Source organism: Cetorhinus maximus, chromosome 3 (assembly GCF_964194155.1).
Source record: "Cetorhinus maximus chromosome 3, sCetMax3.hap1.1, whole genome shotgun sequence".
Taxonomy (NCBI): Eukaryota; Metazoa; Chordata; class Chondrichthyes; order Lamniformes; family Cetorhinidae; genus Cetorhinus; species Cetorhinus maximus.
In genome coordinates, this window is record NC_135881.1 from 101,428,479 (window position 1) to 101,445,352 (window position 16,874).

Below are 16,874 nucleotides of genomic sequence, written 5' to 3' on the forward strand. Positions count from 1 at the left end.
TGAGTGAATAAGTACCCTGAGGCTGAGAGTGAGCCAGAAAAATACAATTTGATCCTCTCACATTCTAATAGTCATCGTTATTAATTACTCATTATTTTCAATTATCAATTTATTGCTTTGACATCGCTTTATTTTTGCTCAGCACATTGTTTCTTTTCTGCATACCTCAACATTTTATTGAAATCTATGTTTAAATGTTGCGCCGATCCTTAACTTTTCAAAATTTGCTCATTGGCCCCTTGAGTGAGAAAAAATTGAAATATGGCCCCTCGCATGAAAAGATTGGACAAGCTTGGTTTATTCTTTCATTCCTGCTCCTAACATAAAATGTTGTTGGGTCTTCATTTCTCACAAACTAACAAACAATAAAACTACAGGTAGAAAAGGAAACAACGCATCAATGTTTCCCTCCCTTCAGAATATTTTTCGATCCTTTTTTCAAGATCTATGTGATTCATTTCCTTTCCTTTTTCCCAGGTTACTGGCTGCCAAGTTACAAATTAGGCTCATCCTGGACAACAGGCCTGCACCTATCAGTGATGCTTGGTAACCTGGAGAGTATTGCAGTGCTACTAGATCATCAGGCCAATATAAACTATCAGCCAAATGGGAAAGCACCTTTACATGTTGCCATTGATGTGAAAAACAGGGACTGTGTTAGTGCATTGCTACATCATGGAGCTAAAGTAAACTCTTTTTCACTGAGTGGACATGCACCATTACATTTATGCAGAACTAAGGAGTCAATTCCCTGTGCAAGACTACTAATCTGGAATGGTGAGCTGCATGTGCAGGATATAAGATTTTCTCATCAAAATGCTTCTAACTATCTTCATAACATTAATTAGCAAATATACTTCCAGTGACAACAAAAGAATGCATAATACTTGAGTTCTGTGCCCCCTTTTTAAAATGCATTTTGAACTTCCCTGTAGGTCCCATTGTTCAAGCAGGCCTACCTCTAGGCCTCAACTAGTGATATTTTTGAATCAGTCAGTGGGTGATGTATGATATTGACCTAAAGTGGCTTGCCTGTTAAGAAATCTTCCCGCCTGCTCACCCATGCCCTATAATTAGAAACTTACTGGGCAGAATTTTCTGCCTGTTGGGCGGGCAGCCCCGACCCAATCTCCAGCGGGCGGGGAGCTGATCCCCGCCAGGAAAGCGGGCCTCGCCGCCATTTTACATGGGCAGGCCAATTAATAACCAGTGTTAGTATAGATAGATAGATAAATGGATAACCATAACTAGTAGAACATTCCCAGCAGAAACAGAACTCAAAAAATTAGTAAAAAGAAAACAATTGCAAATGTTGGACATCTGAAACAAAAGTGAAAAACACTGGAAAAAATAGCAGGTCAGTTGCAACCAAAAAGAGAAGAGACAGGTTAACATTTCAAGTGTTTTGAAGGGTTTGACCTGAAACATTAACCTGTCATCGCACTTTATAAATGCTGGTTGATCTGCTGTGCATTTCTAGCAGTTTCTGTTTTTATTCAAGTCATTAAATATATTTGTGAAGACTTGATTTTATCAGTTGAATTGGTAAAATATGAGTGTTTTCATGAGTTACTTTGAAGAAACATGGTTATGTCTCACGCTTGATTTTTTACAGGTGCAAACCTGAATCTACAGGCTAACCACGATTATAAAGATACACCACTGCACACGGCTGCACGTTTTGGTGTACCTGACCTTGTGGCACTTTATGTCGAACATGGAGCAGATATTGACAGTGTTAATGTCTATTCGGAAACACCACTTATTACAGCAGTTTACTGGGCCCTAAACATGAAAGAACAGCAATATAGCACAGACCATCATCTGATCTGTCGAATGCTTATAGACTATGGATCTTCTGTAAATGCTCGAGATCAGGATTTCAAATCTCCACTTCATAAAGCTGCATGGAATTGTGACCACTTGCTTCTACAAATGCTGTTAGAATCAGGTGCTCGGGCTGGTTCAATGGATGTCAATGGCTGTGCCTCTCTACAGTATCTTCTGAAGGTTACACCAGTACGTCCTGCAGCAGAACCAGAGAAATGTTATCAACTGTTGCTAAACTATGGAGCTGCAAGGGTTTACCCTCCACATTTTCATAAGGTAAGAATGTGAAATAAGAACTAGACAATAATCGTGTCAACCATGTTATTATTGATGATACTATATGCATGATTATTAAGCACAACACCAGAAATTAGTACTTGTGATATTTATATACAAAATATTTAAGATGTTTGTATGATAATACTTTGTCTCCCATTTAATGACTTCAATACCCCATCTATTTAAGCAAGTAAATACTCTTAAAATAGCTAATTAAAAAAATAGTGTCAAGCAGTCAATTCCCTGTCATTTTTAGGCTCATGTTCCCTGTTGTGACTTTGACTTTCCTTCATCAAAAAGAAAATTGGGAAAACAAGCTGTCGACTTATTTAAAATTGCAATTTTACAATGAACAAAAAAGAACACAGCATTACTGAAAGTTATAAAATCACCCGGTCCTGATGGAGTGCACCCTAGGTTGTGTAAAGAAGCAATGGTAGAAATAGCAAAAGCATTAATCATGATCTATAAATCCTTACTGGATAGACAAATAATGCCAAAAGATTCAGAGTTGCTAATGTTAGCCCACGACTCAAGAAAGGGAAGAAGGATAAACCAGGAAACCACAGGCCAGTCAGCCTAACATCACTGGTGGGAAAGTTATTGGAAACCATTATCAGGGACAAAATAAACTTTCATTTGGAAAGGCATGGGTTATTTCAGGAGAGCCAGCATGGGTTTGTTAAAAGCAAATAATGGCATATTAACTTAATTGAATGATGAGCTAACAGAGAATTTGATTGAGGTAGTGTAAATAGATGTACATATGGATTTTTAAAAGTCATTCAGCAAGGCACCACACTGAAGGCTTATGAAGAAGATGGAAGGTATAGGAATTAAGGGGAAGTTGACAGTGTGGATACAAAATTGGCTCAACGACAGGAAGCAAAGAGTGCTGGTGGAAGGATGAGTTTCGGATTCGCAGGTGGTTTTCAGTGGTGTTCCCAAGGGTCAGTTTTGAGTCCATTACTCTTTTCGATGTTTTTAAATAAACTAGATTCAGGTGTAGGGGCAGCATTATAAAGTTTGCAGATGATACAAAACTTGCCAAAGTACTAGATAGTGCTGAAAATAGTTATAGGCTTCAGAATGAGATAGGCAGGATGGTGATATGGGAAGAAGCATGGAAGATGGAGTTCAAAACAGAGAAGTGTGAAGTGATGCACTTTGGGAGGGCTTATATGAAAGGATGGTACACTGTAAATTGCACAATACTGAAATACATAGGTGAGCAAAGAGACATTGATGTCCACTTACAAAAATCCCCAAAAGGAGATAAGGCAAGTTGTTTAGGTGGTAACATGGGTTTATAATAGAGGGATAGAATATAAAAACAAAGAGTTCATACTAGGGTTTGGAACTGTTGCGATCCCTATAGGGTCCGATAACTTTTTTAAAAATTGAATTCCAATTACCAACTTAGGGAATCACACAAGATTTCATGTTTTAAGACTTTTACTGTAACAAACTAAAATCAACATTGACCAAATATTACTTAGTAGATAACTAATGCACTAAATTACAAAAAACGCACCCCCCTTAGCTTTTTAACAAAAACAAAAACCCCACACCCATTTATACTTTACACTGTACACTCCATGGCCAGAATTTTCTGCCTGTCGGGTGGGCGGGCCTGACCCAATCTCCGGTGGGCGGGGAGCTGATCCCCGACGGAGAAGTGGGCCCCACCGCCATTTTACGTGGGCGGGCCAATTAAGGCCCGCCCAGCGTGACGTCTGGCGAGAAGCGCTATGCACTTCCTGTATGGGCGGGGGGAATTCCCCAAAAGCGAGAGTGCGCTCTTTCGCGCATGCGCACGAAAGAGCGCACATCTCCCTGAGGCTAAGTGCTGGCTCAGGGAGATCGCTTACACTGATAAAAATATGAAAATTAGAAAAAAAAATTCCCTAACATGTTCCCCTCATGTGATAATGTCACATGAGATGGGACATGTTCATAATTTATATTAAAAGTTTATTAAACTTTTTAAATCCCTACATGAAACCTCATCCCGCCGGTGGATGAGATTTCATGTTTTTCTATTGCCCACCGGGGCTCCTGGCCTGCCCACCAACCTTAAGGTTGAACGGGCAGGTCCTTTAATTGTTTCAATGATCCTGTCAATGGCCTCAATTGACAATTGACAGGTCAGCGGGTGCACAGCTGATTTCGCTGTGCCCCCGCCTTCCTGAAAATTTAAATGGGGCGGGATGACGTCGGAGGTGCCCCCCGACGTCATCCCGCGTCATTTTACGCGTCGGCGAGCGGGACTTGCCCCCTGCTCGCTGACGGCAAAATTCTGCCCCATATATGTATAGTCTGTATAGGAACCAGTCCAAAGTTACTCCCAGCTTCCAATGGACTAACTTATCCTCATTTTGCTGAGCCATAATGTCCAGTGTCTGTCAAAAGTTGCTTTCCTCAGTCTTCTGAGATTTCCCAATTGGCTTCCAGCAGCAAGGCCCACTTCAGTTATTCTTTCCCCTGGCTATGCCAGGACGAATCTACTAGTGTCCTTAAATTTCCACTTGACCAATCAGAATCCAACTGCCTGGTTTAAATTTCAAATAATGCTTGGTAGTTAACTGTCAGTCACAATCAACTGGTGCATTGTCATGGCAATGTCTCTACCAGAGCCCACTTGCCAACCAATCAGCACTCTCTTCTCATACAATATAAATATGTTGTTTCCCCTGACATTAGTATTTGCTTGCGAATTGTCCCGATGAGTGCAAGATGAAAAGCTTTGACAAAAAAATTCTCTTTTTTTAGCAATACTCAAGATCTGTATTACCAAATTACTAAACTCAAATGATGTTAAGTCACCATGCTACCTGTGTGCCATGCACGCAAAGTGCAGCGGTACCAATGCCTTTGTGACAGTAATGCATAATTGGCTCACTTTTTGGAAAGTTAAAGGATACAATCTAACGTCCTGCATTTTCAGAAGGCATTTTTGGTGTTACATCATTATTAAAAGAACTAGGCCCCAAATTCTTTCAATACCTGTATAAAAATTTCAGGGTTGGGGGTGAAGACCATCAGGATTCATTGAGTGCCTTCCCCTTTTTTATGGTATTAACCACCAGTAATTTTGCCAGTTCTGTTGTCTTTATCCCCAGAGCAAAGTATGCCTGCATGATGCAACTGTACTTTGATTTCCAGTATTACCAACTGGTAGAAATGGTGCCCATTTTGACAGCTTCCTAATGGCAAATGCAAGAAGAATCAATTTTAAATTAACAATTCCCTCTTCAGCCATTTTGACCAAGACAGCCTGTTTTACCCTGATAGAGTGATGAAGTGCTGCTCCATAATTCCAGGGCCAATTCCCAAAGAGCACCATACATGGCATAGGTATCTCTCCTTTACTTAAATAATCCCATTCCATCCCTTGGGACAAGGTCAATGTGGCGGCACACTGGCAAAGAAATTTTCCCCTCCCCACAATTTCAGGGGCTCAGTTTATAATATGGCCAGGTAATTCCTAAACTATAAACAAAAAAAATATTTGTTTATGATCATTTGTAAATTTGTGAATGATATGGAATTGAGATTAAGGAGTCACAGACCTAACAAAGTGGTAGAGAAAGTTTTATTGGGCTCCTATCCCTGTATTCCCAGTGATGAATACGTGGAATGATTCCCAGAAGCAATTAACTCTTGCAATAAGGAACTATATAAAAACTTGATTGGGAATTATACTTGTAACTATATAGTGGTGGTGAGAATTTGGTTGAATGTTCCAGAATTTTATTTAAATGCCATTGCAGATAAGTGATTGTCTATGCAGAACTTTCAGATGGTTCTGGGTAGGGGAATGTACATATTTTGTGATGGAGTGGGATGAAGAGTCATCCGGACTCGAAACGTTAACTGTGTTCCTCTCCACAGATGCTGTCAAACCTGCTGAGTTTTTCCAGCTATTTTTGTTTTTGTTTCATGAACTATGTGCTACTTTCTCTTTCCACACTTTCTTATATTCCTACAAATCATTGTGAAAAAGAAATTCAAATTCAAGGTAGATACGAAAAGCAGAAATACTTTGTAAACACTTCAAAGAGAAATTGGAAAATATCCCAAAAAAATGCATTTCAAAATTAAACAAATGATGTTATGCTACTTTAACCTTGTATTAGCAAACAGTTAGACATACATAAATGGTGTTAAACATATAGATGCGCATTAGCTGTTGATTAACACACTTTAGCCTATAGTTTAAGCCTAGGGTAATTTAGCAAAATCACGCTCTCAGTGTAGAGCTTGCATTTTCAGGTATGCGCACTTAATGATTTTCTATCAATTATTGTTAGTGGATGGAAAAGAAAGCAGAGTACTCATCGGAATTCCCAACATGTGCTAATGTTAGACAGGGCTCCATATTGGGAGCATGTTTTCATAAAATGACTACTAGTTTAGCTTGGTCACTACATAATTTACTGTTGTCATAATGACACAATTTCCACAGCTGCAAATTTCCATGAGCCTTTGAGCTATTCTGATCCTGCCAAAGTATTGGGGCGGGGAGTATGTTCCCTAATTTAAATCATTATCGTAAGCCCCAAATTCTTTCAAAACCTGTATAAACATTTCAGGGTTGGGGGTGAAGACCATCAGGATTCACTGAGTGCCTTCCCCTTTTATATGGTATTAACCACCAGTAATTGTGCCAGTTCTGCTGTCTTTATCCCCGGAACAAAGTATGCCTGCATGATGCAACTGTACTTTGATTTCCAGTATTACCAACTGGTAGAAATGGTGCCCATTTTGACAGCTTCCTAATGGCAAATGCAAGAAGAATCAATTTTAAATTAACAATTCCCTCTTCAGCCATTTTGACCAAGACAGCCTGTTTTACCCTGATAGAGTGATGAAATGCTGCTCCATAATTCCAGGGCCAATTCCCAAAGAGCACCATACATGGCATAAAAAGGAATGGTATGTGCCAGCACCACTATTGCCACATTTTGAATTCCTGCTGTTTGTGGGTAGAGAGATCAGGTGGAGTGGGGGGATTGAGGGTGGGTGGGGGCAGGGCAGTGGGGAAGGGCACAGGCTGTCCACTTACCATACCACCAGCAACACTTGGGTGAGAGTTGGTTGAATGTTCCAGGGGCCCAGAAGAGGACAAAGCTTAGCTCATGTAGCCCCCTTCAAAACGTGGCACAAAAATTGTCAAATCTTTGAGGGTTCAGTCCACATCCCACATCTTGTTGGATTAATTTCGGACTGGGTAGTGTGCCAGTTCTCGCTTTACGAAGCAATCTGTCTGGGGATGCTGGAAATCGATGAGACCTTTTGGCCTGATAGCCCTCGTACCTGACAGTGCTCTTCATTGACATGGATGATCCTGTTTGGAGTGGGTGAAGCGAAGGCCAGAGGCTGCTGTGTCCTGCTTCTAGCCTATTTTCCCAGACTCTCTGCCACAGTCCTAGCAGGAGTACACTGCAGGGCCTGTGAAAATTTGAGGTCCATATCTTCAAATTGTGAGAACAATAAACTACAGCTTGGAAAACTTTGCATATTTATTCAATAAATCATGTGAGTCAGATTCGTTCTTCATGAAATAAAATTTAAAAATGAGTAAAATATACTTTTTGTGTATGTTCAGGTACTAGAATCATGCTGCGCCTGTCCAAAGGCTGTTGAAGTTATGGTCAATTCATATGAATCCATTCAATCCACTTCAAAATGGAGACAAGTTATACCTGATCATATTTTAGAGGTAATTCTGTTTGACTTTTGTTTCCTTCTTTTGAGAATTCTATTATCTAACAGAGCAAAAAAAATCAGATTAGAATGAATAATTTCTGCAAGTTAGTCAACATCAAATTAAACACGATTAAAATTAAAATGGATCAATGCAATGGGACCAAAATTAACCAGCTGCTGATGATTTTTGCCATGTTTCCATTATTTTGGAATTTGAGCCCTGATTAATTTTAGAGTGAGCAGGTTCATTTGGATCCCAGTTTTATGTCCCATTGAAGACGGTGAAGTGTAAATCGACCTGAACCCACTCCGTTTCTGCTGGGTATGTTAGGCCGAAGTCAGGGTGGAGGTCCCTGGAAGACGACTTCCTTTCTGCTATGAGATTGAAATGCTGTTGACTGTGTGGAGTGTGGGGCTAATTTTAGCCTACATTATCTATGCTGGGGAAGCAGATCACTTACTGATTTCAATGATGAAAATTGAACAGGCTTTATGGGCAATCCGCTCTGCCGGACTATTGCCCAAATTCTGAAGATCAAAATTACCCCTTGATTTCTTTGCAAACGCTGTTCATTTCTGTTCATAGCTATGAATAAACAACAAATTTCGGGATGACTAAATGCCAATTAATGTAATTTTTGGTGAACAATCCTTACAGATTCACAGGAATAGCATGACGGATGAAAACAGGGAAACCAGGGAGATATTCAAGAACTATACAGGGATGATACAAGGAGGCTTTAATTGTCTCAATGAGTTGATATTCGGATAATGTTAAAGTAAAAGGAAAGGAGGGGTAAGAATTTCTGAAATTTGTTCAAGAGAGCTTCTTTGGCCAGTATATTCTCTGTCCAATTAGGAAGGGGGTATTGCTGGATTTGATGCTGGGGTAATGAGCTGGGCCAAGTGGATCGAGTGTGTGAGAACGCTGGGGCAAGATTGATGATTGTATCATAGGGTTCAGATCAGTAATGGAGGAGAGCAATGAACGATCAAAGGTAGAACTTCTAAATTGGAAGAGGACAAACTTCAATGGGTTCAGAGGGGATCTAGCCAAGTTAAATGGAACCAAAGTTTGACAGGAAAAGCTGTAACACTCCAATGGATGATCTCAAAGGAAGAGATGTTTCATGTGCAGGCCAGGTACATTCTAAGAAGAGGGAAAGGCAGGGGAACTTAAGTCAGGGTTCCTTAACCAAGAGAGGGAGTTAGAGATTAGTTGAAACAAAAAGAGAGTGTATGATGCATATCAGGTGAATTCTTGAAGTGAGAATCAGGCTAAATATGATAAATTGATAGGGGATGTGAAGAGGAAAATAAAACTGGCAAAGAGAGAAAATGAAAATGTAATGGCAGTTAACGTAAAAGATAACAAAAAAAATCATCTGCTGGCATGTAAATAGTAAGCAGGAGTTAGATGCGGGATGGATCCTATTAGGGACATAGAAGGTAAAATATGCTTAGGGGCACAGACCAAAGCCAGAATGCTGAATGAGTACTTTGTATCTGTGTTTACTAAGGAAGAGTCAGATTGAGATTGGCTAATCTAATTTAATTTTTTGATGAAGCATCAGATAATGTTAATGAATGCATTGGATGTTATCTATATGGATTTAAAGAAGGCATTTGACAAAGTATCACATAAAAAGCAGATTAACAAAATTGAAGGGCAGGGTCAGTGTCAGCTTGGATAATAAAAAATGGCTTAAGGACAGAAAACAGCAGGTCCTGGTAAATGGTTGCTTTTCAGACTGGAGAATGATAGATAGTGATGTTCCCCAAGGATCTGTGTTATGACTATTGCTCTTTTTGATATATATATAAATGACTTGGATATTGGAATACAGAATAAAATTTTAAAATTTGATGATGATACCAAACTTAGAGGTAGGGCAAACAGTGAGGATGATACTAATAGGCTAGCAAAATGGGCAAACAAATGGTAGATAGAATTCAATGCAGAGAAGTTTGGGACAATGCATTTTGGCAGAAGATGTAGAGAGGGAGCTGGATGTTCATCTGCATAGATCTTTGATGGCTGTAGGACCTATCGAGAAATAGTTAGCAAAGCGTTTGGGATCCTGGGCTTCATATATAGAGCTATTGAGTACAAAAGCAGGGAAGTTATGCTGAACCTTTATTAAGTTCTGGTTAGGCCAAAACTAGAGTTTTATGTCCAGTTCTGGTCACCACACTTTAGGAAGGATGTGACAGTCCTTGAGAGTGTGCAGAGGAGGTTTACTATAGTTCCAGGGATGAGGAAATTTAGATACAAGGTTAGCTTGGAGAAGCTTGGGTTGTTCCCCTTAGAGCCAAGGAGGTTGAGAGGAGATCTGACAGAGGTGTATAAGATTATAATGGGTTTAGAAACAATAGACAAAGGAAAGGTCTTCCCCTTAGATGATCATACAAGGATTGGGGAATACAGGTTTAAGGTTTTGGCCAAGAGATATGGGGGGTTGTGAGAAAGAACATTTTTATTCAGTGATTAGCAATGACATGGAACCTCCGAGGGTAGTGGAAGTGGAGAAAATCAATGATTTCAAAAGGAAATTGTATGGGCTCTGGAGGGAAATGAACTTGCAGGGCTATGGGGATAATTTAGTGTAATGGGATTTACTGATTGCTCTACAGAGAACCAGTAAGGATTGGATGGGCTGAATGGCCTCCTTCCGGGCTGTAATGACTCTACAATATCTGGTAATAATGACAAGATACATGTAAATTGTAACCATATTACAGTTATATGTATCAGTAATATATTAAAATCGATATGCCTATTAATATGCAATCACCTTTACAAAAACAAAATACTGTGCATGCTGAGAATCTGAAATAAAACAGAAAATACTGGAAATACTCAGCAGGTCAGGCAACATCTGTGGTGAGAGAAATAGAGTTCATATTTCAGGTTGATGACCTATCATCAGAAATTTTGTCAGAAAATTCATTTTTTGTCCATCACTCCTCAAACATAACACTGGCATTTCACGTCTTGTGCCACACTTTGGTATGTTACCAATGGAGTCATGAATTGTAACTACAGTTTAATATTTCCAAAGCAGTGGCAAATCAAAACTCAAATCAGAACATTGTTATTATTAGCAGTAAAAATAATCTCGCACCCAAACCAGCCAAACCACTGCCAAAAACTGGCTTGTTTGAGCCACTATCTTGAATTCGGACATACCCCTAGCTGTAAGTTCACAAATAATAGTAACTCTGGAAAAATTGTTTTAAAATGGTGCCGGCAGCTCATGCACAATTTCAGGCTGGGCTAATGACTCTTCTTTCAGCTGTGTTCTACTTCTGCATCACTGAGACTTGGCCCCAAAACATGCGTAGACACCATAAGATCACCTCCAGTGCCCATCCCACTATCACTTGTGGTGAACATAGGAAATAAGAGCAGGAGTAGGCCATTTGACCCTTCGAGCCTACTCTGCCATGGCTGACCTTCTACCCATTGCCATTTTCCCTCACTATCCCCGTACCCCTTGATGTCTTTACTATCTAGAAATCTATCGCTCTTTTTCTTGAACACTCTGAATGACTGAGCGACCACAGACCTCTGAGATAGAGAATTTCAAAGATATACCACTCTCTGAGTGAAGAATTCCTCCTCATCTCAGGCCTAAATGGCAGACCTCTTATTCTGAGACTGTATCGCCTGGTTCTAGCCTCTCCCATCCAAGGGAATCATCCTTCCTGCATCTACCTTGTCGATCCCTGTAAGACTTTTATGTGATTCAATGAGATCATCCCTCATTCTTCTAAACTCTAGTGAATACAGGCCTAGTCTCCTCAATCTCTCCTCAAAGGGCAATCCTGCCATCCCAAGAATCAGGCTGGTGAACCTTCACTGCACTCCCTCTATGCCAACTATATTCCTCCTCAGGTAAGGAGACTAAAGGTGTGCACAATATTCCAGGTGCAGTCTCACCAAGGATCTACACAATTGGAGCAAGAGATCATTAGTCCTAAACTTAAAACCTCTTGCGATGAAAGCCAACATACTGTTTGCTTCCGTAATTGCTTGCTGCACCTGCAGCTAGCTTTTAGTGACCCATGAACAAGGACACCCAGGTCCCTTTGGACATCCACACTTCCCAACCTCTCACCATTTAAGAAATACTCTGCATTTCTGTTTTTCCTGGCAAAGTGGATAGTTCCACATTTTTTTCTTGCATTAGGCCATAACTTCTGAGCTCCAGTGCAGTACCCCAAAGATGCACTGGGGAAAATCACCCCCCTCCCCCCACCCCCCCTCCCCCGTTTCATCTCCCACTCCCCGACTCTGGAAGTTCCCAGGTAAGGCTTGCATGACAATTGCCTGGGAAGTGCAAACTTCCGATGGGCAATTGCCCTGCAGAAGGAGTTATCCGAAAATGCGATTTAAACCACAAACGTCGAATGGTTCCGACTGTGTTACATCAATAGTTACCCAGAAAAAGCTAGAAGAATTAAAACCACTTCTAGCTTCTGAGTAACTATTATACAGACCAACACCGACCCCCCCCTCCCAAACAGGACTCCCGCTACACCCCAACCCCCAGCATCTACCCCCACCCACACCCCGACTATCATCCAAACAGGACTCACCCCCCGCCCCTCCACAGGACTCCCCACAGCTGTGGGACTACTCCCCATCCTGACTACAACCTCATAGGACTCTGCCCACCCCTGACCACCCCTCCCTCCCCAGAGGACTCCTCACCTCCATGGGAACTCCCCCCACCAAGGCCCCCCCCCCCCCCCCCCCCCACCCCGGCCACCAAGGCCCAACTGCCGACCTCCCCACGCCCTGCTGACCTGATCCAACCCTCCAAATCCTATCCACTTACCTTATACACTTACCTTCTCCTTGGCTTGTCAAATCTTGCTGGATCTTTAAACTTACCTGGTTTACAGCAGCTATTGCCATTAAAAAAAGGGTGTAGCTTACTTACCTTCAACTGAGCTGCCCTCAACGGGAGGTCCTGGGAGTGAGCTGCACTACACAGATCTCGCCCGGCCTGAGTCAGAAGGTTGGGCAAGATTGGATCGCCTGGATTTCCAGGTAAGCACTTTCGAAGGGAGTGACAATCCGACTCAATTGCCACTCCATTGGATATTACAGCCCATTATATTCCTTCTGCTATGTTCAGCCTAACCGCGCCCCCACTCCCCTGACTAATCCTGTCACATTACCCACCCCCATCACCCAGTTTGGGAACTTCTGGTTTCGAAAGCCAATCTGTGACCTATAATATTTTCTTGACTTTGCAGCAACACTGGGCGTTTTATAAATCTCTGTTTGATGTCTGTGGAGGATCTCCACGCTCTCTGATGCACCTGACTAGATGTGCTATTCGAGCAGTGTTACAGAAAAGGTGTTACAAAGCAGTGCCAACACTTAACCTCCCACTTCGACTTAAAAGATATCTTCTATTAGAACCAGAAGGTGTGTTCTACTGAGTATTAGAATTGATAAATGAATTTGTACACACCATATGATTGTATTCTCCTGAGTTATAGTGATCATTGCACAAAGTTAATGGCCCGGATTTTGTAGTCAGCGATGAAGGAACTGCACGCGCCATTTATTATGCTTGCAGCTTCCACAGGCTTATTGTGGGCTTTTGAACAGCAACTTACAATTACTAGAGATCCTTTTCAGCAAGTTGCCCTCTTCAGGGGGTCTGTAGCACATGTAATCAGGGAAAACAACAGCACAACTCTTAAGACAATCAGGTAAAAGAATCCTCACTGAGTCATGCAGAGCCCAAACCAGGAAATATAAATTAGAATATTTAATTCAATGTAAAATGATGTACAGAAAGCAAAACAAAGTGAGGGGCAAAAAAGACAGACTTGTATTTATATAGTGCTCTTCACAACCATTGGACATCTCAAAGTGCTTCACTGCCAATGAAGCACTTTTGAAGCATAGTCACTATTGCAACGTAGGAAACAGCAGCCAATGTGTGCTCAGCAAACTCCTGCAAACAGCAGTGTGATAATGGCTAGATAATCTTTTTTTTGTGACATTGATTAAGGGATGAATGTTGGTCTGGACACCAAGCAAAACTCCCCTGCTATCTTTTGAAATATAGTGCCACGGGATCTGTTACATCCACCCAAGCAGCCAGATGGGACCTCAGTTTAATGTCTCATCCGAAAAGTTCTGCTTCAGTACTGCATTGGAGTGTCAGCTTGATTTTTGTGCTCAAGCCCTAGAGTGGGGGATTTGACCCAGAACCCTGGGATTTAGGGGCGAGATAAAGGAAGATGGGATTGAAAGATAAAAGAAATAGAAAGAACAAGTTACACAAAAAAATAATAATTTTTAAAATCTCCAACAATAATTAAAATCTGAAGGAAATTAAACTCCACATTCGTAAGAGTAAGATCTCAGTATCAGAGAGGGTGTTTGGATGTAATTAAAATTTTCACTGCCGTTAAAAATTCACTTACACCTGAATGCACTAGCCCTCACTTTTTCAAACTTGTTTAACAAATGACTAATAGGTAAATACCACAATTTCACAACCTTTGTGTATTTTAATGCTGAATCTGTTGGCGAGGTACCAATGTAGCAAAGCTGTGGAAGAGTAGACAGAAATTTCTGGATTTCTGTATTTAACTGCATGTGTGGAACTCAATTGTTGTCCGATTTACTCCATAGTAATGGTGAGCACTGATAGCCTCACCATTATTCTTAATGCAAAATCCGGGCCATCGGGTTTCATATGGAGCTTTCTGAATATTAACTGCATGTGCTTATATATTTTGGGTGAAAGTAATTTTTTAAAGACAATGAGCAAATGCAATTGTGTAGAGTATGAAATACACAAATATATAGTAAATTGTATTGTCTGTTACATTATCCCATTACATTTGTCAAGAAAATATTTGTGACCTTAAAAAAATAAAGTGTTTAACAACAAAAACTCATTTGATCATTTAACTTCACACACAGTACATTAGTAACGTTCTTTGACATGGGATATACCTATTTTTCTAATTTCCTAAGAGATTCAAACAACCAGTTGAGGTAAAACTTCCAGGATGTTACTCTAACATTGCTGAATTTTGATAGTCCCACATTCAAAATAAGAAGGTATGAAATATTTTATGACCATTTCCATATGTGGACCTACATGAGACTTATTGAATTTATACTTTGTCTTGCGATCACAGATTAACCCCTTAGTCTGTCCTGCCCAAACCACCACAAGTCTAATAATTTGACGTGATTATCAAATCACACCTTATTCTCAACACCTACTTCTTTATTACCATCATCTCCGTCAAGACCCTCCCCATATTATTCCATGCTGTATGCTTCTTTAAAATCCTCCTTGTCTACAACCTCCACATCCCCATCCCCCCATCAATCCCTGCCAGATGTCTTCCTTTCTTTCTTACCACAGACTGCCAAGCTACTACTCATCATGGGTAATTTCAATCGCATTCCGCCATGCCTTTTCTCCTTTGATTTCCCTGCACACCTGATCTACCGTAATCTCTCCCTACATATAGTCTTTCCTATTCATGTTCACTGCCACTTCCTCAACTTCTTTCTTTATCTCATGTGGCCTCTGTACTCTCATGTTCTTGATCACATACAAGGCCATCTCCTGGTAGTCCTCACCACCCACATCCCCCTTCCAACCCAACTTTTCCTTCTGCTTACAGCCGGAAAAACTCCCAAAGCCACTTAAAACAGCAAACTCTCAACTGTCTGGCCTTGGCCTCCTGTTTTTCACAATACCTCTGCACATGTTAACCTGTCAACCTGTTTCTCTTCTGAACATTTTTTTGCCTTTTGATCCCTTGTAAACACTTACGCTTTCCAATTAGTATTTCCTCCTGGCATGTTTAAAGTGGGCCAAATTGGCTTGCAGTCCCAAAACATCAAACTTAATATCGTCGTGGCCTGCTTCTCCTTTACTCCTCCGGCCCAATAGCTCTCAAAACTTCTTCTGACACTGCCCCTTTATGCTTCTCACCTTCCCTTCACCTCACTATTTGTGGCTGTGTCAATTCTGTAGACCCCAAGCGCTGAAATTCCTTCCTTAAACTTCTCCACCTTTCCATCTCCTTCTACTTCTATGAGATGCTTCTTTAAAACACATGGCAACCAAGCTTCAGGTCACCCCTCCCTAATATCTCTTCTTTGGCTTTACATCAAACTTTATCCAATTAAACTTCACAGAAGCACTTTGGCACATTTTGCTACATTAAAGAGAGTATATAAATGCAAATTGTTGTTGTTGATGTTGCCTTGTGATCACAGTTTAACTGCTTAACTACTGGTAGCTGGAGGAAATTCTGTCCTCCCTAGTCCATTCCCTTTAACATTTCAGCTCATGCAATTACAAGGAAGACAATTCATTGTAATGTTAGTTATAATGCTACTGGGATTCCATGTGCATCTTTAATTGTTGTAACTTTAAGGAAATATAGACTTTTAAAAATTCTAAATAAAATTATACTGTATGCACTCTCTCGTCAATTTTTTCCTAATTTCTTTATAAATTTACTTTTAAATTTTGGTTCATATTACTTTCTGGCATGCCATATATTTCAAGTTCATTATATATAAATTTTCATTCATTTAATCAAATGTATGCTTTTCTAGCTTGATTCTGTAGCTGTGATTAACACCTCTGAAATTCCAGTTCTGGCTGACTGAGGAATTATTACCCAGCCATTGAGAGCACTTATTGTTAATACTTGAATGATCATATCATTGGAGTGAGCAGATCAGCTTCTGATCTCATTTTGGGCAACCCTTCACAAGCACAACTCATCAACATCCTATGGAAGTGGGACACCCAATCGGTTATTCTCATTCAATGCCCAAATATTAAGTTTTAAAAAACCCTTGCTCACACTTGCATTATCTATCCATTCATTAAAGATCAATATAATCCTAATCTTTTCTCCATTTATGCAAAGTTATTTCTTTCAGATTACCCTCACAAATTAATATACAATGTCCACTAATCTCATCTTTAAACTCTTCATTGTACCAATGTTTTTTAAAAGGTAAGGAGGGGCAGTGG

At 40.4% G+C, this 16,874-nt stretch overlaps 1 protein-coding gene across 1 annotated transcript; it reads left to right on the top strand.

Annotated features, from left to right (window-relative positions):
- The first annotated feature begins 206 nt into the window (after nucleotides 1–206).
- Nucleotides 207–16,290, top strand: asb4 (ankyrin repeat and SOCS box containing 4). The gene is made up of 4 exons (XM_078538772.1): nucleotides 207–777; nucleotides 1,616–2,106; nucleotides 7,721–7,834; nucleotides 13,090–16,290. Exons 1-4 carry the CDS (start codon nucleotides 540–542, stop codon nucleotides 13,276–13,278), a joined length of 1,032 nt encoding a protein of 343 aa, XP_078394898.1. The 5' UTR covers nucleotides 207–539; the 3' UTR covers nucleotides 13,279–16,290.
- The last annotated feature ends 584 nt before the right edge of the window (nucleotides 16,291–16,874 follow it).

Bases quoted from the DNA above. Each gene is read 5' to 3' on its own strand.
- asb4 (XM_078538772.1), top strand. From the start codon at position 540: ATGCTTGGTAACCTGGAGAGTATTGCAGTGCTACTAGATCATCAGGCC. The intron at 778-1,615 runs GTGAGCTGCATG...GATTTTTTACAG, and splicing joins AAGACTACTAATCTGGAATG to GTGCAAACCTGAATCTACAG. The intron at 2,107-7,720 runs GTAAGAATGTGA...GTGTATGTTCAG, and splicing joins ACCCTCCACATTTTCATAAG to GTACTAGAATCATGCTGCGC.